At 35.8% G+C, this 26,959-nt stretch overlaps 1 protein-coding gene across 3 annotated transcripts in view; it reads left to right on the top strand.

The window, feature by feature from the left end:
- Positions 1-26,959, top strand: part of CSMD3 (CUB and Sushi multiple domains 3) — an 872,847-nt gene that overhangs the window by 693,461 nt on the left and 152,427 nt on the right. For 2 of the 3 annotated variants that reach the window (XM_036338166.1, XM_036338165.1), the window contains 2 exons: positions 25,852-25,965; positions 26,465-26,560. The exons of the other annotated variant lie outside the window; for it this stretch is intronic. In XM_036338166.1, the coding sequence (XP_036194059.1) occupies positions 25,852-25,965; positions 26,465-26,560 (210 nt within the window). The remainder of the gene's footprint in view (positions 1-25,851; positions 25,966-26,464; positions 26,561-26,959) is intronic. 3 annotated transcript variants of the gene reach the window in all.

The following is a 26,959-nucleotide window of genomic DNA, read 5'->3' as shown; positions in this document are numbered from 1 at the left end:
AGTGACTACAGCCAAAATCTGAATGGTCAGCATTCTGTCACATGTTAGATTTTGTAATCAGAAATCAAAATCTAGCTCTAAGAAGTTCTAACTCCTCATCAGCTCTTTTCACTATCACCTCTTAAAATGGCAACAGCTGGTCTCTTAAATTGAAATTGGTCAGTTTTCACTTACATTCCTATTTTTTGTCACTGTAATTGCTATGGAAACTTTCAGTATGAATGGAAGGAAAGTGATAGAATCCAGAAGCATATGAGATAATTCTTCTGCACCTTGACTGTTTGGGTGTGGTTGGAGAGATTAGATGAGATGGAGAGATCCAAGTTGACTTTGTGACTCAGTGATTGAGAATATGGTCAATACTCGAGTTGTTTTTGAGAGAGATTTGAGTTTCTGATCTTCAAGAGTTATAGTGTATGGAAGTAGATGAGACACCACAAATATAAAACTAAATGAAAACATGTCATTATGCTAAGTGTTAGAATGGCCCTTGAATACCGTAGGAGGGAAAAGGAGAGAGACATCACTGAAATCCGAGCAATTGAGATTATCTCTGTGAAATTTAGAAAAGCCCTCATGGGCTTTTATGTAGTAGCATGAGCTTAGAAAAATTCCCTTTTTGCTCTGAATAATGCTGCTATATTTACCATCCTTGTGTCATTTTTGTAAGAATTAACATTAATGAAAATACTGGAAAGCCACCGACTTGTACAATTGTAAAAACACTAAAATCTAACAATAACAATGAAGAGTATTTTTGCCAATACAAGAAAAGATGTATGTGTTCAAATTATGTCACTCAGAAAATTCAGATTTGCATAGGTACGTAGCCCCCAAAAGGCTTCAGAAAGGTCTCTCTTCCTCTAAAAGAAGAAAATAATGTTTTATAGATGCCTACATTCTTTTGACATATTTATTCCTGATTCCAAAGATTCTTTTGTTCATCTGTTCAGTGAGCATACATTGAGCTCCCATCATGTCAAAGGCAGTGTGCAATGATGACTACTAATCTGAGATGTTTGCAATCTGTTCTTCTGAAAAAAGCATATTCAAATTGTAGATAAACTCCTCCTTTAAATAAGTATACAATAAACTATGGTTTTATTTTCCATTTTACGGGATATTTAAAATGAATAGCAGAATTTACTTGCTTGTTAGGAATGATAATTGACAGAAATGCATGGAACATGTTGGAAATAATTAAATCTGCGGATGCTTCAACTGATTGCAACTGTTGATTTTATTCCAAAAGCTATTCCTTTTCGACATCCTAATGTTGACATAATTCTTCATATCCCTTTTGGTTCAGGTGTTAAAGCTTATATAAATTCAGCGAATTTCATTATGGTGTAGCCAGGATCTAACTTAATCAGTCTCTAGCTGTGCTTGAATAAGAGCCTGTCATTCTGCCAAGTGTAAAGTCCACATTGGATAAAGACTAGACACAAAACCATGAGGATTTCCCACTGAGCATCCACAGTTGACTACTCACAGTGGCATTCACATTCATTCAAAGGCCATATGTCTCTGCTTGGTGTGGATTTGTAACACATTTCATGTTATTGATATTCTGATTCAATTTCCAATAGTATATTTAAAATTCCAGAGTTTTACTAGATTGTTATTACACTAGCGTAAAACATCCAGCTAGCACCTAGGAAGAAACATTTATTACTGAATAACAATACAGGTAGGAGTAAAATGTGCCTATGTATACACAATAAAATAAAACGTGTCCTCTAAGTTTTTAAAACAGAAAAACTATTTTTACAGCTGGGAACAGTTTATTCTAGTCAGCAGTACACGATGTAGTGTATAATACTATAAATAATTTATATATGGATAAAAGAAGGGGGGCTTTTTTTTAGATACTCATGTTTTGTCTCAAAAATTGTCCTTGTAGCCTGGCCAGTTTGGCTCAGTGATTGAGCATAGGCCCCAAAACCAAAAGATCGCCTGTTTGATTCCAGGTCAGGGCACATGCCCAGGCTGCAGGCTCAATCCCCAGTAGGGGCATGCAGGAGGTAGCCAATTGATAGTTCTCTCTCATGGATGCTTCTATCTCTCTGTCCTTCTTTCTTCCTCTTTCTCTCTAAAATCAATAAAAGCATTTTAAAAAATGTTCCTTGTAAATGAAGAATGACTATAACAGTATTTTTAAATCCAAAACAGATACATAAAATAATTCCTTATCTCTTACTTTATACTTTTCTTTAGTATACCTTTTTAATATATTTAATATTGCAATTGGTTGTATACAAGTATGTTCTTTCTGTTAGATCAGTTTCTTGAGGTGTGGACAAGCCGTCCAATAATCATTGGAGTACTTTAAAAATGTAGATCCCTTAGTTAGGCTCTATTTCAGCGTTATAGCTGAGGTTCTCTGGAACAGCTCCTCCCTAAATTTCTAAAGCATCCAAGCTGATTTCTGCATGAACTCTACTGGCCAACCATTGCACTAGAATGGAAACCACTTGAGGGAATGTGACATGTCAGAGTCTTTATGCTTTTATGCTCAGCACATTGCCACAAATTATTTTTAAATTTAACTGGATTAAAAAGCTCTTTATTATATGTATAGGGAATGCATTATGCATACAAATACCTCCAAAATAAAAAATAAATAAAAGTCCTTCAGAGTGTTCAAGACATGGCCATAGATTATATCCACCTGATAACAGTGACAACGCAGGCACACAGAAAAAATGCACATTGTATTCAGTGCCCTGTGTATCAGGCACAATTTTGAAATATAAATCATATATGATTTTTAAGCTATCTTGAAAAGTACCCAAGCTTAAAAAAAAATGTGTCGCATCTATTGTTTTGTCTTAGTAAGCACTCTACAAACTACTGTGAAAAATGATTATTTAACAAAAAATATTTTAAGATGTTACATCATATATACAAGCCTGGATCTGACTTCATTGAAATGCATGTAAGAAATTTGACCTTAGGAATGAGTTCATGATAAATACTAGTAAACAAGCTTTTCCAACTACTTTCCTGCCTTTAAAAAACAAGACTTTCTTGTTTGAAATATATTATAAGTGCAATAAGACAATGGTTAAAAGTGGAACAGACTAGGTTCTAGTGCTGGCATATATTTTACTAGCTGTATGATCATATGAAATTATTTAATGCTAAGTGTCAATTACCTCATATATGAAACAAGGAATATCAATATCTGCCTCACAGAATTACTTAGAGTTTAGAAATAATGTTTATGAACACTCACTGCTTATTGTTGATACTATTGCATTGCTGTATTGAAATGTTATTATTGGCATGCCTGATGCTTCAGTGCTCTCTCCCATAACCAAAAAGTATTCTTAATTTTTAAGAAAAATAACTGCTGTTATCATCTTTCTGTACACTATTTTTCCTGAATCAAACCTATGTTTACTTAAAACATATTGTCCCGCCCTAACCAGTTTGGCTCAGTGGATAGAGCATCAGACTGAGGACTGAAGAGTCCCAGGTTCGATTATGGTCAAGGGCATGCACCTGGGTTGCAGGCACATCCCCAGTCAGGGGTGTGCAGGAGGCAGCTGATCAATGTTTCTCTCTCATCCATGTTTCTAACTCTCTATCCCTCTCCCTTTCTCTCTGTAAAAAAATCAATAAAATATATTTAAAAAACGTATTGTCCCATAATTGACAGTTTCCAAGGTCTCTGGTTTCACTCGCTCTTCTAAAATACAAGTGCTGTTTGCTGACCCCAAGAGGAGCTGCCTGTAGTCTTAAGAGCAGGTGAAACAATGTGCATTTCCCTGTGTGCAGTGCGTCCAGATGGACTGTGAACCTTATGACCTACTCTGGTGAACTAGTCTTTGAATGTGTTTCAAAAAAAAAAAATAGAGTGTCAAAGATTTCAGGTTGGAGGCAGCTGTACAAATATAAATGAACTCTCCATTTGAGGTCATGCCCAGAGTAGGAATGGACGCAGGTTTTGTGTGACCTAAAGCTGAGCTATTCTGGGGAGCCCTCTTTAAGAAAAAGAATATGTTACTTTTGCAAATTTTGCCAAACCATATATCTTTGTGAATGCATTGATGGTCCTCTTACAAGGTCTTGGAAGGAGCCGGTACAAGGTGGGCGGGAGCTTAGTTAACTTCACAGTACACTTACATAACGGTACAGCTTCTTAGACAGTATGATGTGGCATACATTCCAAGGAGCCCGTAATAGAAAGAAAGAATGTATGTTTGGAGAAGGAGAATAAAAGGAACATGCTTATAAGTGTACATGCACCAATCATGGTGCTGATAATAAAGTAGTAGAGTAGACTAGAAGTTTTATTTATGTTAAATAACCAACCTGATACTAAATCCCAGCTCTGCCACATAAATTGTATAAAAATGAATGCAGTAATCATGATCATATGCCAGGCATTATGCTAGGGGTTTGCGTCTTCATCTCACTTAATTTTTATAACAGTGGAATGAAGCAGGCTTATTTTATTAAATCACCCCACATCCTTTTGTTAGTGAGTTTTAGCTTTGGATTTACAACTAAAGTCTATCAGTCTTTACTCATAAGTACCACTTCACACTACCTTTCCAAATCCTCAAGAATGCTTGGGCATGGATGAAGATCTCTAAATTTATTGTCAGCAAGTGGAAGTAGTCTGGCGTTAGTATATTTGAAAATCCATCCAGTGCCCTGGCAACTTCATCCTCTCTATTCCATTTAAGAAACAAAATAGCTACTAGACCTCATGCACATTAGTGGTACTTTTCCAGTAAATTCAGTGCAATTACCATAATAGATTCATACAATAAATGCAAGACATAATCAATCCTAACACAAATAATTCACCACGGAAATAGCTGATTTACTGCCTTTGCTTTAACTCACTGAATTCAAACGTTAATTATTAACTTGAGTACTTCTGCAGTCATTTGTAAAGCAAAAAATGACATAGGTAGATACATAAATGTGTTGCTAAATGTTTCTGCCCACAAGAACTTATATTACGTTCCACACAGCTGGTAAAACACATAAAAGGAACATTCCTCATTCTTTCTCTATTGTAGGTCATTTCTGCCCTTGGGCGGTAGCTGTCTACAATGCTGAATTATTTTGTCTTCTTGGAATATGAGCTTACTCTCCTAATGTATTTCTAAATAAGCAATGATAGCACTACTCTCACACAAACTTTTGTTTGAACTAATCAACCTGTACTTTTGGAATAAGAATGTATTTGGGCCACAATTATCTGTTTCTTTAATTCATGCCAAAATATGGTTGGACCACATTTAATAGTTCTGACAAAAAAATTAAACTAAAATCATGTCAAGATCAAGTTGTTGTCGTTATGTGGAAATTAATCATTTAGCACGTAATATAGTTACAGACTTTCACACTTTGTGACTAAATCTTACATGAAGAAATGGTTTACCTCTCAACTCAGTTCCCAATTAATTTCCGTTTGTTTCGGTGATGTCTCTGATCTGTTCTGTTCTGTTCTATTCTACTCCACACTCCTCTGATTCACTCAAAATATAATGCTTGTTCTAATTTAATTAATTGATTATAAACTATTAGAGTTGTGATGTCACGTTCAGTATGAACACAGTTAGAAAACCCTGAATATGTAACTAAGGGCAATACAGGCTGCAATAGGCATGTTTCTCTAACTTTGTATAACAGGAACACATTTATTAACATATGAGTGTTCTTAGCCTTACTCCTTCCCTTGCTTTAGATTATTGCTTTATTCACTCTTTTTTTATTTTTTGTCCTATGCAGAAGGTATTTGCAGGTTTTCAGATTAGTCAATAGGGCTGTGTAATGTAAAGTCAAGAAAAGGGAGAAAGGAAGTCAGACATAGAAAAGTGAAAGGACAGGAGAAACTTCAGAGTTCTCTAAAGGAGAGAAAAGTCTTGCAAACTGGGTATGGGGCAGGAGCTATTCTTTGGAAAGGCCAATGGGTGGCACTAAGCATTATCTCCTCTCTACGCCATTATTTGGTGTGTTCATGCTTGTGGTGACTATCACTCAACATGTGGCACTTCATGGCTGCTTACCACATAACCAGTTAATCTCTGAAAAGGAACATCTATCTATAAAGTACAGGAAGTTTCACATTCAGGGTGACAAGTGTGGGTCAGCTCAATTTTATTTATTTGGTAGAAAGAGTCGGTTTCACAGCTCAAGGTGGCCTTCAGATATTTATTGAGCAGTGCAGTCTACAGAAATCATCCATCATTTCTCTGTTGTTCAAACTCTGCCTCTCTAAACAAATTAAAGAGTAGACACATCCATACCTCATCCCCATTCATTCTTCTTCCTGTCCTTCTCTCTAAGTCATTGCTAACAATCGGTAACTTAAAGTGTACTACTGTAAATTTTAGGTATAAAATAAATAAATATACAATGAGAAACTGTTTTTTCATGAAATTCATCTTAAAGAAGTCATCACCTCTGCTTTATATGATCAGTAGCTTTAAACAAAAATAAATTTTAAAGTATTGACTTTTTATAATAAAGCCAAAAATTAATTTTTCTATTTAGAAATAAGACATGCCTTTTAAACACCAAAACTAAAAGGAAACATCAGGTATGTAATATCTAGGCATATGCAGCCTTCTTTCACCTTTACTTCTCTTTCTGTTATTAGATACCTATATTCTAATGAGGTTTATTAACCTTAATATCTGTGAGGGTTTAATTACCTTCAGAGCCTGATTTGGGGACTGAGAAAACTAAGGCATGAATCCACAGAAATAAAATTGATCCCATCCCCGTCCAGAATATCCTTACCTAATTACTGCAAGTGTAAATCTTTATCTCCTCTCTCTCTCTCTCTCTCTCTCTCTCTCTCTCTCTCTCTCTCTCTCTCTCTCTCTCTCTCACACACACACACACACACACACACACACACACACATACACACACTTCCCTAAAAACTAAATCAAATCCCTTGTTCCCCTCTGTTGTCCTATCTCTCTTGAGTACATTTGGGACAGGCTATTGTAAGATTCATATTATATCCTATAATTTGTTCCTTCAATCTCCAGATTAGTAAACCAAGTATTATATAAAATCTGCAGTTGCCATTCATTGAAATTCTGAAACTTAATGCTGGACATAAGGTTGCCCACCAGGTGATTTACATGAACAGTTTATGTCTCATAAGATATTTCTTTTCTGGTTCATAAGTAATGTTTTATAAACTCCATGTTTTTAACATAAAAATGAATAATATTTTAATTACTTAAATGCCAATTTTTTTTTTAATCTCAGGAAGTAGGCTGAGGATGCCCATATGCTTCAAGCTGACCCTGAGCACCAGCCATAGATAGTTATTAATATAACTGATTACATAAAGTAATTAATTTAATCATGTTACATTTTTTTACAGGACAGTGTACTTATCTTAGGAAGAGTTATAGATGGAGGTGATGGGGGTTGGTGATAACTGATTTCTCTTTTCCTATTTAATCTGGCCTCTGTCACTTTTCCATTGAATACACTCATTTATGACTGATTTTTTATTTGTTTGCAGTTTGGAGAAGCAAGTAATGAGGGGAGAAATAGAGAATTGAAGTTGGAAAACTACTTTAAAAGCTTCCTGATATGATGCATATAGTATAAGTACTCCCTTTTGGTAAACTTCTATTTGCTCTTCTCCCTGCCTCAGACATATGGGCAAAACTTATAGACATTCCAAAAGGAATTTGTAAGAAGATTTTATACAAAAAAAAATATTAGGGATATATAAAGACACTGGCCTCAGTTGCAAAAAATGATTGACATTAGAAATGCATGACTGTTATTTAGAATTGTATTGTTAACTTACATTGTTTTAAACTACTCAGGGTACCACACAGCTTTTAAAATCTACACCTGTTGCTGAAGTACAGAAAAAGTGACCTCATATTTGTTACCTCTCTATAAAGGTCACAAGATAGTGACTTCTCAGTGAATATTGTTTAGTGACAAATTACTGATAATTTCTAAACTTTCTATATTTTATAAAAAAGAGGTAAAATCCCTGGTGACATATTTCAGCAAAGATTATATACTTTCATATTTATAAATGAGTTTTTCACTTGAGATATTTTGGTCATAAGTGTTTTTCATTATTGAATAATATATATATCGGTAAAGTTCAATCAGGTTTTAAATTAGGCTTCCACAGTTCTTTTTGTAATTAAAACAATTCATTTTGAAAGTTTCTGCCTAAGAAGAAATCTATGTTGGAGATTCTATATGAAGCTATTCTCTTATCTTTTCATACTAGTAATGCAGAAATATTGTAGCACCTTCATGTTATCCTATCACACACTGGGGTCATTGTACTCATTTGATATACTTAAAATCCAGCACTTAATGACTTTCTTCTATGCTAGACTGTCAGTTCTGTGAGACCTGGAACTGTGCCTATCTTTTTAAGACTTGTGTCCCCAATGCCTCGTGCAGCACGGATTCCTTTTAAGTAAGAACTAACAGTAACATGTGCAGAATGGGTGGTGGAGATAGTAATATTTAGGAGTTCACGTGGGTTAAAAATACGTGGAGTTGGATGGTGGGAATTCAGAGAGGATTCATGGAAAAGATGAGCCTTGTTTTCTTTTGGGAGAGTGGCACATGTCATACAGGTGGAGAGAAAGTGAGAAGGCATTCCAAGCAAAGAGTAGCATGAACAGAATGCTGATTTTTCACCACTGAATTTGCTATACAGGGTGGTAAGTAAAGGTTAACATGTTGTCTCCTCCACTAGCTTGTCAGATGCTTGAGGGCAAGGACTGTATGTTTTCAGCTCCAAGAATATATTTATACATTCTCAGTATTCAATACATATGTGTTGAATAATTGGATATCAACCTTCTAATCTGTTCATAAACTTCAAGCCAAGTTTCCACGTTCATTTCACCCCTTTCTTTTTCCTAAGATTAACTCTCTACTTGGTTGCTTGATATATCCAAGTTTTTACTTTTATGGTGAAATTGTATCTCTGTTTTGAGAACAACGTTCATGTATACTTAAATTCTTAATACTCTGATCTTAGCTTGGCTTTTAGAACTTCCAGATCCATTTTCCAAATATTTGATTATATATCAAGACTTTAAAAATTGAAAAGCAGTTGCAATTGTTTAAGTAGTAAGTATTAACAAAGTACTAATATGGCTTAATGATCTAGAGTTTATATCAGAAAGTGAAAAAGCGCCCATGAGTATTTTTCTCAATAGTAGTCATGGTAGTGGTGGACAGGGATCTAGATAAACTTTAGAAATTAAATGCCAAGGAAACAGTTGGGGGGGAAAAGCAAATGAAAATATCAAACTATTCATGTAGCCCATCTGCTCCATTCCACAGCACAACTGTCTTATGTGGGGAAGTAATATGATCTGATTTGCATTTTAGATTAATTACTTCCATAAAGGTGTGGGGAATGAAGCAGGGTTGCTCCAGATTTGTACCCAGGGACATCACAGAGAAGGTTAAAGAATTGAGGATGTAGTAATGGGAATGGAGAGGAGAACAGGTGGTTGGCTTAGAATCAAGACACATTTAGAAGATAGAAAGTAATGACTTCTGTGCTCCTATATATGAGGCGCTCTGAAGGAAGCAGCTCTGGGGGCAGAACCTGTGCCTGGGGGCCCAGCAGAGATACAGAATAGGTCGTCATGAACATCATAAAATGGTTCTGGTGACCAGGCACATGACTTTTCTCAGGTAAGGAGAGATTTGGCAGAGGGACAGGGAGCTTGTTTTTATTTTACTAGTAGCATTCTATCTTACCTCCTTAAATGAATACTAGGCCATCAATCTCAAGTGAACTGAACAAAATACCCTTATTTTTGTTATCCTTTTATTTTTAAAATATATTTTATTGATTTTTTACAGAGAGGAAGGGAGAGAGATAGAGAGTTAGAAACATCGATGAGAGAGAAACATCGATCAGCTGCCTCCTGCACATCTCCTACTGGGGATGTGCTCGCAACCAAGGTACATGCCCTTGACCGGAATCGAACCTGGGACCTTTCAGTTCACAGGCCGACACTCTATCCACTGAGCCAAACCAGTTTCAGCTTTTGTTATCCTTTTTAAGCAACTTATGACAACTCAATTTATATTTAAGGAAGCTCTGTCAGATATGATTGATAATTGCTTAAATAAATTGATTGTTTGTAATACAAAACAAGGAAAGAAAAAGAGAGTGCTGTGCTGACACAATCTTTTTTAACACCCGGTATTTGAAATGATTGCAAGGTACCATGAGTACCTGAAAAGAGTGAAAACATTTTCTCGGCGTCTTTTATTCCTTTTTTTTTTTCTTTTTTTACATAATTGAAGTTTCTATATTCATCTCACAAATATGTGATGAATGCCAGGGAAGTAGTTACTGGGATAAACAAGTAATCTCAAATAGTGGAGGAAAAAGACATTTAAACCAAAATTTCAAAATAATGTGATAATTTATATAACCAGAGTAAGCAGGGGATGTTTAAGCAGCTCTTAATCCAATACATGCTGAGGTAATGGTAGTGAGACTCAGTGATGGCTTCTCTGAGCTGGGTCTTCAAAGGTGACTAGACATGAGACAGAGGGTCTAGATACACAACTCAGAGAAGTTGGTGAGAATGTACAGGACAAAGGAGTCACAGAGTACCAGGAATCATTCATTGACCTGAATAATTCAGTCTCATTAGCCTTTTACCTATAAAATTAAAAAAAAAAACCTGGACACATGATTCTGTTAGTTTATTTTATTCAAAGAATTATTTCAAAAATATTACAGAAAGTTCACAATCAATACAATATGTGGAATGTAATTAATTTTTTTAACATTTTGCCTATATCCACACCCACACACAACCTAATTGTACTATTTTATTATTTTTTTGTTTTTGTTAAATTTTCACCAGAGGATTTTTTTCACCCATTGATTTTTAGAGTGAGTGGAAGGGATGGGGAGAGACAGAAAGAGAGAAACATTGATGTGAGAGAGACACATCAATTGGTTGCCTCCTGCACATGCAGACCAACCAGCCGGGGATCCAGCCAGCAACTGAGGTATATGCCCTTGACAGGAATCAAACCCACAGCCCTTCAGTCCACAGACTGACACTCTAATCACTGAGCAAGTTGACAAAGGCCATGCTATTTTTATTTACTTTATTATTTTTATTTTTTGCCTTTGACTCACAGGAATTAAGCAAACACAATCCTTTTTTAAAGTAAGTTTTTAATGATTTGGGATCACTCCAGCTCACTTTGGTTCAGGTCTCCTGCCCCATTGTCCTACATATTCCTTCATTTAAATAGTATCAACATGACAGAGCAGTGATTGGAAAGCAAAGAAACTGAATTTGATTTGTTTTAGTTAAGCCATCCTATATAGACACTTAGATTTTTTAATTCTGTTTAAGACTTAAGGTGAAATGTAGTCCAAACGTCAGTAAAAATTTGTTTCCTCATATTTTTCAAAATTACATTTGTATAATTAAAATGTTACCCTGTATACTTGAAACCTATAATGATCCTATCAACCAATGTCATAAATTTAATAGAAATAATTTTTAAATTGTTACTTCATTACATCTTTCCTTTTTGCATCATAACATTTATTTTCTTAATTTGAAATTATTACTACTATAATATCTATATATATAAAAGGTTAATATGCTAAGTGTCCCTCCCTCCATCCGACCAGTTGCTATGACATGCACACCACCAGGAGGCAGACGATCAACGCAGGAGCTGCCGAGCTGCAGTGTCTTGGCAGTAGTCGTTCTCGAGTAACGCACCCCAAAACCAGAGAAGAGGGAGCCCGAGTCTTTGCGGGGCTGCAGGATTCCACTGTCACCCGTGGGTTATGTTGTTGCTGGGGCACTGTTGGCCTCAAATTGGTTTATTACACACTTGCGTTTGCCTTCTACACCCTGTACGACAGCAACTTTGCAGAGTGCCCTCTCACACTCTGGGACCCCTTGGGGGATGTTGGAGAGCCAGTTTAATCCTGATCCCCGCAGGCCAGGCTGAGGGACCCCACCTGCTGGAGGGACCCCTCTCACTCCTCAGACACCTTTTGAGCCACAGCACCACCCCCAGTATGTCTGCTGGGGAGGGACTGTGGGAGGTCGGCTCCAGGACATGTCCAGCCCATCTTGCCAAGTCCTGCCCCGCTGGCCACCTTGTAATCAATTTCCTTTCCATGCGCATGAATCCGTGCACCGGGTCACTAGTAATTACAGTGGGGCCTTGACTTACGAGTTAATTCGTTCTGAGACCGAGCTTGTTAAGGAGCTCGTTAACTCAAATTACTCTATCAACTCAATGCAAAAAATCGGCCGACAGCTGGTATCTCAAAAAACTCGTTAGTTGGGACACTCATAAGTCAAGGCCCCACTGTATATAATTATGCATATCATATTATACATATTATAACCATTATATATAGAACACAGTTCAGTTCCACCTAGGAAACTTTTGCACTGTCTATATTTCTTTTCTGGCCATTATTATTGGCTTATTTTCTGATTATTGGTGAAAATAGTTTTAACATATGAGGGATGACAAAAATGATTCATACTGAGTGTCCAGTATGTTTGATATGCCATTGTTTACTACAGTGGTTAAAAGTGGATGCTAGTTCAAGAGGCCCTTGGTGTGAATCTCAGCTGCACAAGTGTCCCTTGAGGTGGCCTTCGGGCCTCAGTTTCCTCAGCTTCAAAATGGGGATAGTAACACTGATCAAATCCTCATTAGTAAACCCTGAGACAGTACACATGTAAGTCAAACTCCTGGCACCATAAGCAAGGGCAGCAAACATAGTCATAAGAGTGGCAATTGGCTTCCTTTGGATTTTTTCTCGAGGCCTCTCCTCACCCTCTGCTGAATTTAAATGCATTATCTAATCCATAAATTGTGTCCAAATTAACCTGAAAGAATATTTTGAGCTCAGAAATTGAAGTTAGAATATTATTTAATACACAATATCCATCATCTCTAAACATGAAAAAAATGTATAAAAATATAATTTACTGTAAGATTTCTTATAGTTCTGATTTTCAAAATGTACTTGTAAGTTACATGTGACCCTTTTACAACATGCTATCCAATGGCTTGCAGGGAGTCTTATTTATTTTGAAATATTATATCAAATAAATTATATGAGTCACATTTTAAAGTACTCTCTTTGCTTAATAGTTACTGCTAATTAGGGCCCAGCATTGTTTAACTATAATAAATATAAAACAACTAACAATCAAGAAATTAAATGTAGTTACTTATTCTGAATAACTGTTTTATAAGAATATTTAAACAATAGAATTCCTATTAAATAAAAGAGAAAAAGAAATAGAAGAATGGAGGTGTGAAAAGAAGCAAAACTTCTGTGATGGTAATTTGTATCAAGGTCAGAGATGATTGTGGGAAGTTGAACAACTTTAAGGAATTGCATATTATATCCTTGATCTCCACTGGGAGTCCTAACAAAAGCTTCACTAAAAAGATTTCATTCACTGAAGAAAAAAAAAAAGTGTTCTATTTGTGTTTTACTATAACTTAGTAAACCACTTAATAACACATAATACAAGTTAGTCACATATAACTGTTTCCTTATATATAGGGTCTTAACTAATAATTATAATGTGATTATAAATTAATTTTAAAATATTTAGTTAAAACATTAATTATTCTTTGTTATGATAACTAGAATCAAATTATTAAATAGATGAGTTGTTTTTTGAAACCCATTTTTCTATTTATACCATTGATCAGGGCTTTAAACAGTTAACTCTTCTTACATGTAAGTTGGGAGGAGTGAAGGTGATGCTATTTTAACTTCCTCTGCTTTAAGAGCCATAATGATTAATTTGCAACCATTTTTTCCATTGAAGACCATCCAAAACACATTTTTCACACAGCTTCTGTTAACAGCTAAGTGCTCTATACAATTCTATGAATACATTTTGCAAATGTAAGTAAAATGCTTCTATACTATATAATATAAGCTATTTCCATTGGAATTACAGCTTATTAAGTAATTTAGATTATTTAAAATTATTTTACACCTCACAGCTTCTGACATATCTAGACAACACAAGGAACTTAATACTTCCTAGGGCTTTTGCCCTCTGAAGGTGGGGGTGAGGGGTGGGGATAGACACAATCTGATGAAAATAAGGCAGAAAAAAATTGAATGGGACCTCAAAAATAAAGTGTTAATTTATTAAGAACAAGGGAGCAGTCATTCTCAGGCTACACATATGCTTATTCCAATGTGAACATACTGCAGTTGAGTGTAAAGACTTCACTTTTTTCCCATTTCTCCACCTTAGTGATCAACTTAGACATATTTGAGTGTAACAGTTCAGGCAAAATAAGACTAAGCAATGTTTCCATTTGTGTCAGGGAGCTTTAAACTCTCTTCTCCCAGTGAATTCCAAATCCTGTTGGGGTATGTTTCCTGCTATTCTAATTGGAGCTTAGAATGCACCTTCCTATGGGATTGATGTTACAAATCAATTCTTCAACCTTTTTGAGGCTCAGTTATCTCATTTCTAGAACAAGTAATTGAACCAGATGATAGTGAAATTTCTTGTCCAGTTAAAACAGTCTGTTGTTTTCATGAATTACACTGATTTCAGGTCAAATTGATTTAGTGAGTTCATCTGGGCACCTATCATTTGTATACTGTTTCCATGAGAGTGTGCATTTTAAAATCTTAAGATCCTTCCATGTATGCTCCATAGGTTAATGGTTAAGAGACCAGATTCATGATAAATCATATTGCATGAATTCAAATTTTATCTCTTTCCCTCCCTGCTTTTGTAATTTTTGATAGTTTTTTTTTTTGACTTGTTTCAGTATGTTTCATATTTAAAATGGAGATGTTTTAAGGATCAATCCAGCTGATATGTATAGAGCTTAGTGTACATCCTTATACCTAGTAACAGTTCAATGAATGGTAACCAGCTAGCATTATAATTTGGGGATTTTTCAAATATAATTTTATTTATTTAGTAAATAAATGAATTACAAGGTTTTCGATTTTCTAAATTTCTAGCACCAGAAAATTCTCTCACATTTCTAACAAACATGGGTTCAGGAAAATAAATCTCAGAACATAGTAGAATTGTATCTATATTAAGAATAAGTAGCTTTGGAATTTCTTCTCTTATGAAAATGTACAAGTGTGATTCTCAATATGGTGAGACTAGAGCCCAAATTAAAGAGATGCCTGGTAATATTTTATTGAGAAACTTTTAAAAAATATTGTCCTGGGATAAACCCCTTCATCTGCCATCCTAAAATAGATGTAAAGTCTGCCAATTAAAGAGCTCTTAGGCCATAGAACTTTGGGAGTTGAGGGTCCCATGGTGCTGTGCCTACAGAAAAAATGTGGCATGTGCAGGAGGCAATATACAGAAGATAGTTAAGAATATGGTGGAAGCAAGAATTTGAACCCAGGCTTAATGCTGAATTGTATGTGAAAGTCCTACAAATAAAACAGTGGGAAATTACACTGCTCTGATTGAAGTGGGACGTAAGGGGATTAGGAACCATGAACCTATAGCAGCCCTCTCACCTCAAGAGAAAATTACTTGCGGTATAGTAGTAACTTCATAAAATTAACTGTCAACAAAAACTAGATGATAGTAAAATTTCAATTAGTTGAGTTGTATCTTATTATAGTCCCCCTAACTTTAAAAGGCCCATATTTTCCCATATGATATTAAAAATAAGATGGGGGTCAGAGATTCTATACATTAGAAGTTTTTAGTGACATAACAGCCAAATGAAATATATGAACTTTGTTTGGATCCTGATTTGATCAAAGCAACTCTAAAAATGCCTTTCTGGGGAAAAAATCTGGAAATGCAATCAAGAAATGGTTATTAAATAATAGAAAGACATTGTTAGTTTTTTTGTGTTTTTTTTTTTTTTTTTGGTCTGTTTGTTTTTTTAGATATGGTAACTTCACTGTGCTTATTTTTTAAGTCCTTATCTATTAGAGATAAGCATTTATGGGAAAAGGATATGACATTGAGAGTTGCTCTAAAGCACTCCTAGGTTGGGGATAAGAGAAAACAAATGACACAGAATTGGCAAATGTTGATAAGTTTTTAAAATGGATGATGCATTCATGGGTGTTTATTTTACTACTAGAGGCCTGGTGCATGAAATTTTGCACGAGAAGGAGGTCCCTCAGCCTGGCCTGCACCCTCTCCAATCCAGGACCCCTTGGGGAATGTTCGACTGCCGGTTTAGGCCCTGCGGGATCGGGCCTAAACCAGCCATGGGACATCCCTCTCACAATCCAGGACTGCTGGCTCCTACCCACTCACCTGCCTGCCGCCCTTATCCCCCTAACTGCTCTCCCCTGCCAGCCTGATCCCTAACTGCTCTCCCCTGCCACCTGATCCCCCTAACTGCTCTCCCCTGCCAGCCTGATCCCTAACTACTCTCCCCTGCCGGCCTGATCCCTAAATACTCTCCCCTGCTGACCTGATCCCTAACTACTCTGCCCTGACAGCCTGATCCCTAACTGTTCTCCCCCGCCGGCCTGATCACCCCTAACTGCTCCCCCCTGCCAGCCTGATCACCCCTAACCACCTCTGCCTCAGCCCCTGCCACTGTGGCTTTGTCTGGAAGGACATCCAGAAGATGTCCAAAAGATGTCTGATCTAATTAGCATATTATCCTTTTATTAGTATAGATGCTTTCAATTTTGTATATGTTTGGAAATTCTTATAATAAAAAAATCTCACAAATTTATGTTGTTATCCCTGTGAGAATTTTTTCCTGATCTAAATCTTCTGGTCTGGTTGATATTTGGAAGACATGTTAGGCCAAATACATAGAAAAAAATCATAGGGATGTTAAAGAAAAACACTCATCCACATTGAAAATGAGTTTTTTTAAAACGTGTTAATAAAATATTCTAACACTTTAAACTTTTCACTTTTCTTTCCTTTTAAATATTTTTAGACATGCTATAGAATTTCTTATTGTATTTTTCTTTATTTCATTGCTTCTTAAACACCAAATTAATCTTCAGCTATTGGGAAATGTGACAACTGCCAAATTGCAGATAAGCTATTGGTTTGTAGTTGAATAGATATTTGGTCCTGGAAAAAATTAAAGAAAGTTTAACTATATTTTCTATAAGATGGGTGTCTTTACAATGTCTGTATGTTTATAGTATGTCAAATGAGCTATTTTGAGATTTGTGTAGTAAGCAAATGGTCACAATATAGACAGAGGGCCAGTTGCTAACCTACTCCTTCTAGATTGCTGCTCTAGCATAGGACTGGCTCCACTAAGCTGGAGCCAAGCTTCTAGGGAAGATTGCAGTAGCCCTTTAGATAATTATTATGTGATTCACATGACTCAGGTTAATGAAAATTCTGGATTAGTATAAAGCAGCTCATTCTAAGTTAATAGTTACTGCTATTATACTATAATAAGAATGATGAGTATTTGAAATCTAACTCTATAGAAATTGTATTTCCAAAATACTAATGAAACTCTCACTTATTAGTTTATCAATTAATGCAACTTTCCCCCAAACTTTTCCACTAGATGACTTTTTAAAAATAAGTAGCCCACTGATTTGATTTGAGATCATTTTTTAAGTTCTGCCTTTTGGCGCTTTTGAGAGTAAAATTTCATAATATTTAACATTTGTTTATATCTTTTATAAAATAGAAGTTATAATCGGATACCTTGTAATTATTTTTAAATAAGAGAACCTTTAAAATCATGATTGCTTATGTCATTAGAAGTCATTTTTTATATATAATCAAGTACAGTTTCAAACATATCTTTGATTTCAATATTCTTTATTCCTAATCTGTTAGGAGTGTGGGTAAATGTATGTGTGTTTTCTTCTACACTGTACTGGTTAATAAAATGCAAATTTAGCAAAGCAGGGGTGACTTAAAAAAATAGCATAGTGAACGACCGTCTGAGTGCCAAAAATAATCAAAATGGACCCTAGAGTACAAAAGAAGGTGTAGATTTTTAAAGAGCAGTTACAGGCATGTTGAGAATCAAGCTGAAATATAATAGGAATTTATATTTTCTATTTTTTTCTTCCCATTCTTCCTTTTGTGTGAAAATATGTCTTTGTAATAGAGTTTCCCCTTGCAACAGTGGGACACAGAATGATGATAAAGGGAGTTAAAAAAAAAAAAAAAAGTAGAATGACCTCTGGCCTTGCTCCTCTTTGCCCAGTTAGAAAGCTGCTAATTACATTTTCATATCCCACCCAAAGAGATAGAATATGCTAGTAATATCAAGTGGTTAGAGAAGTACATAGCCATTTGGAAATCATAATGAACCTTGACCGAAATAGCTTTAGTACTCTGAGATCCATTAAATGTAGCCTATCAGTAAATGTTCAGAATGAATTATCAGCAAATAACAATAGCTGAGTTATTAGGAATAGTAACTAATATGTATTCCTATGTTTGAGTCACCGTTCAAAGTGTTTTACAAGTAGCAATTTATATCATATTTGTCCTACTAGGTTAGGTATGTTTATTATCCCTAGTTTACCAATGAGGAGCTGGAGGCATGGGAAGGTGAAGTAACTTTCCTGTGTGTTACATACTGGATTCTATCCTAAGGAATCTGATCCCAGAACTTGAATCCTTAAGTCTTCATTAAATAGTTTTCTAAAATGCCCTGATATCACTTATCACATCATTTATTAGGGCCTTTCAGTCCCATAGAATGGCAATTTGAAAGCATTAGTCCTTTTAAATCTCCATCTGAAGATGCTGACAATCTTTAAACTGCTTTATCCGTTCTGTCGTGCAGCAAAGAAACCTGGTCATTTTAGTATCTGGTACCATAATTAATAAGGCAACACCCATCTGACTAGTAGAACCACCCCTGCCCAAAGAGACCTACCTACTGGCATTCTCCACCAAATTTCAACTCTTTTACATCAAAGGAAATTTGAATCAAGCCTTAATTTACCATAAGCCCTTAGACATTTTCATCTTAACTTAATCATCGTCTTCTAAAATAGTTGTTAGCCATGGCACCATCTGATTCTGGTGGTGTGTGTGTGGCAGGGGGAGGGGGTGGTGGTGATGGTGGGTTTTTTTCTCTTCTCACATTAGTGTGCCATTAGGATACACTGGGAAATATTCCCTTCTGAGAGAAAAACAAAATTTACAAAAACAAAACTGAAATCCTTCTTTATTTGATAAACCCAATTTTTATTTTTATTCAATAGCTCCAATCCTAATCACTGAATGAGAGTAATCATGTCCATGTTTGTTTTATTATCCTCATTCTAAGTTAATTAATTATTAAATCAGTAAGCCTCTGTACAATGACTAGCTAGTTGTTTTGAGGTCACAAGAATTAAATGTAACATCCAAAAGTCCCCGACTTGCTTCGGCAGTGGTGGAATGTTTCAGCAATGTTCCAGAGCCCAGTTTAGTGGAAAAGGGAGCCTTTAACTTCTCTGTTGTTTTATATTCTTAAAAAAAAAGAAGCACACTTCTCTGAGCACTAAAACCCACTTAGTGCTGTATGCCACACTGCAGGTATGTACTTTCCACAATTAGACTTTCAGAGTGACTGTTGGTCTGCACTGAGTACAGTAACAGTTCATCCATCCTGGCCAATAGGCATATGAAAGGATGCTCAACCTCAGTAAACATCAGAGAAATGCAAATTAAAACCATAATGAGATATTACCTCACACCTGTCAGAAAGGCTATCATCAGTAAATCACAAACCCAAAGTGTCCGCCAGTATTTGATACAGGTCAAAGCCTCATTGTCCTGAGGGCTTAATGCTTAAGAGAGAGCCCATACAAGGGCTTGTATTGAAATCATAAGAAGCTGCCCTAACCGGTTTGGCTCAGTGGATAGAGCATCGGCCTGCGGACTCAAGGGTCCCAGGTTCGATTCCGGTCAAGGGCATGTACCTTGGTTGCGGGCACATCCCCAGTAGGGGTTGTGCATGAAGCAGCTGATCGATGTTTCTCTCTCATCGATGTTTCTAACTCTCTGTCCCCCTCCCTTCCTCTCTGTAAAAAATCAATAAAATATATATATATATTTTTTTTTTAAAAAAAGAAGCTATTTTCCAGCCCCTTGTTCCTCCTCTAAGGGGGTCTACTCATGTCTGTCTAGCTGCCTGCCATGCTGGTACATCATAGATCAGAATCAATAAATAATAGTTGAATTAATAAACTGTATTCTATAATAAAATGTGTGGAAAATAAGAGGCTCAGAAGTAGTTTCAGGCATGAAAACAGATGATATGCATAAGCTTATGTGTAGGGATGTTTTACATGTTTATTCTTACTAGGCTTCCTTTTTTTATTTTTTTAAGCTTACATAATGTTATAAACATGCCATTTTTAACAAAAGAGTTAAAACATTTTTACATCCACTACACTTGAAGACAGAAAAAAAATCCTTTAAACTGGTGTTTCTGTTAAGAAGCAGCTTAGTGTGTATAGCCTACTCCAGTGATGGTGAACCTATGACACGCGTGTCAGAGGTGACACGTAAACTCATTTTTTTGGTTGATTTTTCTTTGTTAAATGGCATTTAAATATATAAAATAAATATCAAAAATATAAGTCTTTGTTTTACTATGGTTGCAAATATCAAAAATTTTCTATATGTGACACGGCACCAGAGTTAAGTTAGGGTTTTTCAAAATGCTGACACGCTGAGCTCAAAAGGTTCGCCATCACTGGCTACTCTAATGGCCTAAGAATAAAGTGCTTTTCATATCTACATGCACATCTCAAGAGAAAGGGGAAGACACTTGGAGCTGAGATGCATAGGATGCAGTATCTCTGTTGGAAACTTATAAAAAGAAGATATACTGTTGCTAATGATTACAGAAGGCATAAGCAGCCCATGCAATGGGAGTTAATTATAGTCCCAGAAATAGAAGGGTGGTCTAGCCATTAAATTGAAGTATCAGCATCTAGATCTGTGTTAAAATGTTTTTATTTTTTGTTTTTGTTTTAATGAGGGCAACATCATGGCTCTCATACTACAAATAGATTATATATATAAATTTAAGTCATGAATTAATGAGGGAACCAGTAAGATGCTATAGTGGTTCTAAAGAGAATTCAAATTTATTTGAATGATAATAGATAGATAGATAGATAGATAGATAGATAGATAGATAGAGAGATGAAATGAATTTACAAATAGATACAAAACAAGTCTGTCCATTAGATAATAATCCACTACATATATCAGAGCCCCCATAAACACAGAATACTCAGAAGGTATGTTGGACAATATCTTGCTTATAAAAATTAATAACCAGTTGTCTTTTGGTCTACCTTAAAGTCTTTCACAATGTTTTCCTACATCAGTCTCAAACATACAAAGGGTGCAGTAAAATATTCAGAATATTTTACGAGCAGAAGGCCTACTGCTGTCCTATATAATAAAAGCCTAATATGTTGAGTTTCTGGTTGTCCAGTTTGCCATTCAACCAAAGTATAATATGCTAATGATATGCTAAGGCCGCTCAACTGCTCACTATGACGTGCACTGACCACTGGGGGCAGAGGCTCCGACTGGTAGGTTAGCTTTGCTGCTGGGGTCCAGCCGATTGGGACTGAGCAAGACGAGCCAGACATGCCCTGAAGTCGTCCCAAGGTTCCTCCCCGGCTGGCCAACCTCCCATGTTCCTCCCCAGCCCCGATTGTGCACTAGTGGGGTCCCTAGGCCTGGCCTGTGCCCTCTCACAATCTGGAACCTCTCAGGGGATGTCAGAGAGCCAGTTTCAGCCTGATGACAGAACGGCCGGTCGCTATGACACACACTGACCACCAGGGGCAAATGCTCAACTCAGGAGCTACCCCCTGGTGGTCAGTGCACTCCCACAGGAGGAGCACCGCTCAGCCAGTAGCCGGACTCATGGCTGGCAAGCGCAGTGGTGGTGGCGGGAGCCTCTCCCAACTCTGTGGCATCGCTAAGGATGTCTGACTGATGGTTTCCTGTGGGGAGCGGGCCTAAGCCATCAGTCAGACATCCCCTGAGGGCTCTTGGACTGTGAGAGGGCTCAGGCTGGGCTGAAGGACCTCCCCCACCCCCCCACCCCTGAGTGCATGAATTTCATGCACCAGGCCTCTAGTCTAGACATAAGAACACTAAGTAAATTAAAATATTTACAGACAGAATGGCAAAGCAAACACTAATGTTACCATTTAATTCTTAAAATTTCTGGCTGAGAAGGGGGGATTTGGTTCAGAATTGTGTTCAGTAAGACAATTGTTAGCCTGATAATGTGTAAAAAAACACTTGTGCAAGTGTTCTTGATTCTTCATACTACAAAAAAAAACATTAAAATGTAAATAGTGTCATCTTTGATATAATGATTCAGTATCCTCTCAAAAATAACATTTTTATTCTAATACAAGCTATTTTTAATTAAAAATTTCCATTGGCCAAGGGCAGAGGGCTGGGAAGAGGGGTGAAAAATGTGAAGGGGACTACAGTCAATAATACGGGGTGATATGTTTGCACAGTGACAGATGATTACTAGACTTACTCAGGTGATCACACTGTAAGGTATAAAAATAACAATATCGAGTCACTATATTAGATGCCCTAAAATAATATAATTAATATGACATTGTATACCACCTATGCTTTAATAGATAAAAGGAGTAGTTATATGAAAAAATAAAAATAGAATAGAATAGAATATCCTCTCGCCATGTGAATGCAGAGTTAGTTCACAGTTGAAGAAAAGCAGCTTACTGATCGCTTAATGAGACAGGTTCCCACACAGTCCTCCCGAACCCCCTACAGTTCTTTATTCTCCTAACCTCACTTTAGAATTACTACACTACATGACAGGCATGAGTTACGCAACAGAGCATGCACTACAGTTTTCTTTATTTAACATCTATCTATCTATCTATCTATCTATCTATCTATCTATCTATCTATCTATCTATCATCTTTCTATCTATCTATCTATCTATCTATCTATCTATCTATCTATCTATCTAATCTATATATCTATCTTTCTATCTATCTATCTATCTATCTATCTTTCTATCTATCTATCTATCTATCTATCTATCTATCATCTATCTTTCTTTCTATCATCTATCTATCTATCTATCTATCTATCTATCTATCTATCTATCTATCTATCTTTCTATCTTTCTATCTATCTATCTATCTATCTATCTATCTATCTATCTATCTATCATCATCATCTATCTATCTTTCTTTCTATCATCTATCTATCTATCTATCTTTCTATCTATCTATCTATCTATCTATCTATCTATCTATCTATCTATGTGTGTGTAATATGCAAATCAACCAAACAGCCAAACAGCAGAATGACTGTCTGGACGACCACACTATGACATGCACTGGCACCAGGCCAGCCAAGGCGATTGGTCGGGGGGCCCTGCCATCAACCAACGATAGCCCCACAGAGGGAGGCCCAGGCTACCAGCTGGTGGGGTGATCAATAGGGGGGAGGGAGGGGTGACTGTGGACACGGGCAGCGCCAGGCCAAGGCAGGTGCAGGTGTGTGTGTTTTTTGGGGGTGGGGGGGGGGACGCGGCTGCAGGCAGCCAGGGGAAGCCCAGGTCCTGGGTCCCCACAGCCAGAGGGAAGCCCGGGTTCTGGCAGCCAGAGGGAAGTCTGCATGTCCCGGGTTCCAGCAGCCGGAGGGAAGCCCAGGTCCCAATTGCTGATAGCCAGAGGGAAGCTGGAACTGGCAACCGGGGCAAGGAAAGCCTACCCTTGCATGAATTTCATGCATTGAGCCTCTAGTAATACAAATAAATGGTGTTAATGGCTATATTGTTAAATATTATAGTCTACAACAAGCATGTCAAACTCAAAGGCTAGCACAGGCCAAATAAACAAGGCATGCGGCCTGTGGGCCATGAGTTTGACATGCTGGGCCTGCATACTCAATTTACAGGTGGTACTAAACTTTGGTGTATTGGTAGAGAAATAACAATTGAGAACAAGAGCCTACAAACAAGTAAAAAGAAGGATATTTTGTGCTTGGTTTTTTTTTGTTTGTTTGTTTATCCTTAGAAAAAGCTCTTGGATCATTGTGTAGTTTGGTTGTTTTAGATGTTGTTTGTTAATGTAGCAGTTTGCTTGGAAATTGGACATGCTTCCTAATGGAACTTTGAGATATTTAGGTATAAAGAGTAAAGGATGTTGAGCCTTAACTTTTTTTTCTAATGACTTCCAAAAAGATGTAAAGAAAGAATGTTATTTGTCAAGAGCTTTGTTACACAGTGTACTGGATTTAGCGAAGTCCCTGTGGTAGTCCCTGCATATAGAAAGACAGTGGCAATGTCTGCAATTATAATAGAAACTTTTAAAGACACATTTGAAAGCAGATCATCCAAACACCAATCTAAACAAATGGAAAAAAAAACACACAAAATCTGTGTTAATAACTTTTGGAGTATTTTTGAAAGAACTTGGATTTGGTAGACCAAAATATGGATATTTTAAAAAGGTCTGAACTGACAGTGTTTTATATGACTTGCAAACTATTAACATAATTGACTACATATATATGATTAGGTAGAAGTATAAATTTGCTTTCATGACTTCTAGGAAATGGCTTAAGAAGGATTATTTATGAAATTTAGCACTTCAGTGTTCAGAAACTATTCATCTTCTTTTACCCCACAAAGAACTGGACTGAGATTACCAGCTTATTTTAGCAGGCCCAAAAATAAAATAAAATGAGGGTAGCTTTGTATACAGTATTTGTGTGTGTGTTCTGTTCATATGCAAAACTCAGCATGCTTCCAATGAAGTAGCCTGTTTTCATAGAACACTACAGGATGATCATAACCTTGATTTAAGGTGTAAAATATGAAGAATATATATATATATATATATATATATATATATATATATATATATATATATATATCACCATATAGTTTAATTACAGTAATGTGATCTTGAATTTATTAAAAGTTACCTTGCTTTTATATTATCAAACTTTTAAAAAATCATGCTCTTTTCAACCCCACAATATTTCTACCTAAGCAATGTCTTACAAATAAATTTTATTATCCATTTCTTTTTAAAAAACACAAAATACAAGCTGATTTCTCTTCTGGAACAGGATATTTGAAGTTATAGTTTCTGTACTTAAAATTAGTATAGAATTTAAGAAAAAGTATGAAATTAAGTTTAAAAAAAGACACTTATAAAGCTCCTTGTTAAGTACTTCAGATCTGTACTTACCATGAAAATGCAACCACTTTTGAAAATTGTATAATATCTCAATTACTAAGGCATAATAAATAGAATTTATTTTCTTTGGCAGAAGTTTAACAATAAATGTGGATTAAACACTATACCTAAAAAGTATCTTACTGATATTTTTCCGTGAAACTTGATGGGATAGTATTTTAAAAGCGATATGCCAAAAAGTTTCCCCAAATTAAAACTTTGTCTATCTCACATAAAAGAGGAGAAAAAAAATTAGAAAAAGAGAAGAGAGTCACAAAGTGATAAAAATCAAAATACCAATGGGAAAATTTTTAAAAATTAGTTTTTATAAAGCATTAATCACCAACCTTATGGTTTCTGATCTAAATTAAATGTTATACACATTCCATTTATTTTTTTTAAAATAACCTTTCTAAAATCTTATTGTTTTTAGGCCATGGTCATTACTTTTATGACCTGAAATAAATGTGTCAGGCATATCAATCAATTGGCACCTATCCTTTTGTTAAAGGTAGAAAAAAGATGACTATTATATTGTAATACTTTGTTCTCTCTCTCCTCCTCTTTCTATTTTTTTTGTTTGTTTTTTGTTTTTGGATGGTTGGTGATTTGTTTGCTTCTCCTGGTTCCTGTTGATCAGTGGTGTTTGGCCAGTTTGTATTTTTCCAGACATCACTCCACGATGTTGTTGAGGTGTATGATGGGCCAACTCAGCAATCTTCTCTGTTATCTTCCCTCTCAGGATCCCATTCAGGTATCCTTTAATAGCACTGCCATGCATCAGTTATTGATTAAAGACTGACTTTGATTGATATTGTAGTGAAGGTTGAGATTTATGTCATCCATATTAGAGATAAAGTAAACTGAAACTAGAATTACTCGTTATTTCTTTTAAAAAATAGAAACACAATTAATAATAAATCAAATGCTTGAGACAAATACAACCATTTGCTGGGATTGTAATCAAGTAAATATAATATTTAGTTTATTAGTTTCTGGTGTTTATTGTGATATAACATATTTAAGGATTCTTTAAAGAATGAGGCGATATGTTTCAAAATGTAATGAAAGCCTGCCAGTAAAAAGTTAAAATTAAAGCTGAACCCATTGAAAATATATTGTCAGTGGTAGGATATATTGACGTAATTTGATAGAACATAGACTCACATTTTCAAATGACAGTGTAAATATAATTTGTTAGGTTTACTGAATGAAATTATTTATGATATCTTAGTGTTTGTTTTGTTGAGTAGGAGAATCACTTCCACTGAGTTCAGGTAATCAGATCACAATTCGATTTACTTCAGTTGGACCAATAACAGCTAAGGGATTTCACTTTGTTTATCAAGGTAAGTGACCCGGTAGCCTAGAAACACACTAAGGAATGATTTCGGTTTCCATGCTGTGTTCAGAGTTATTGAATGATCAGATCCTCATAATCATATAGGAGAGATAAAAGTTGTTTTTCTTTTAACAGTTTTTCTCTGTTCATTCCCCATCACTATAGCACGATTACCTTGCCCAATGTCAAAAAATACCTTTTGCTTTCATTATCATTCTCAAGTTAATAGTATGATTTTCCTTTCTTCCAACATATTGTTTTCAAAACACTTATTTTTTTCTGATAATTCTTTAGTTTCTGCATAACCTATTTTGCTCATAGTCTAGATCTCTAAATTGAATTGTACAAAATTCTGTGCTGATGTCCTTAGATATGCCAAGGAACTCATCACTTCATTCAAAAATTT

Source organism: Myotis myotis, unplaced genomic scaffold (genome assembly GCF_014108235.1).
Source record: "Myotis myotis isolate mMyoMyo1 unplaced genomic scaffold, mMyoMyo1.p scaffold_m19_p_16, whole genome shotgun sequence".
In the NCBI taxonomy this organism is placed as follows: domain Eukaryota; kingdom Metazoa; phylum Chordata; class Mammalia; order Chiroptera; family Vespertilionidae; genus Myotis; species Myotis myotis.
Note: the sequence above shows the minus strand (reverse complement) of the source record. Positions and strands in the feature narration are given on the sequence as shown.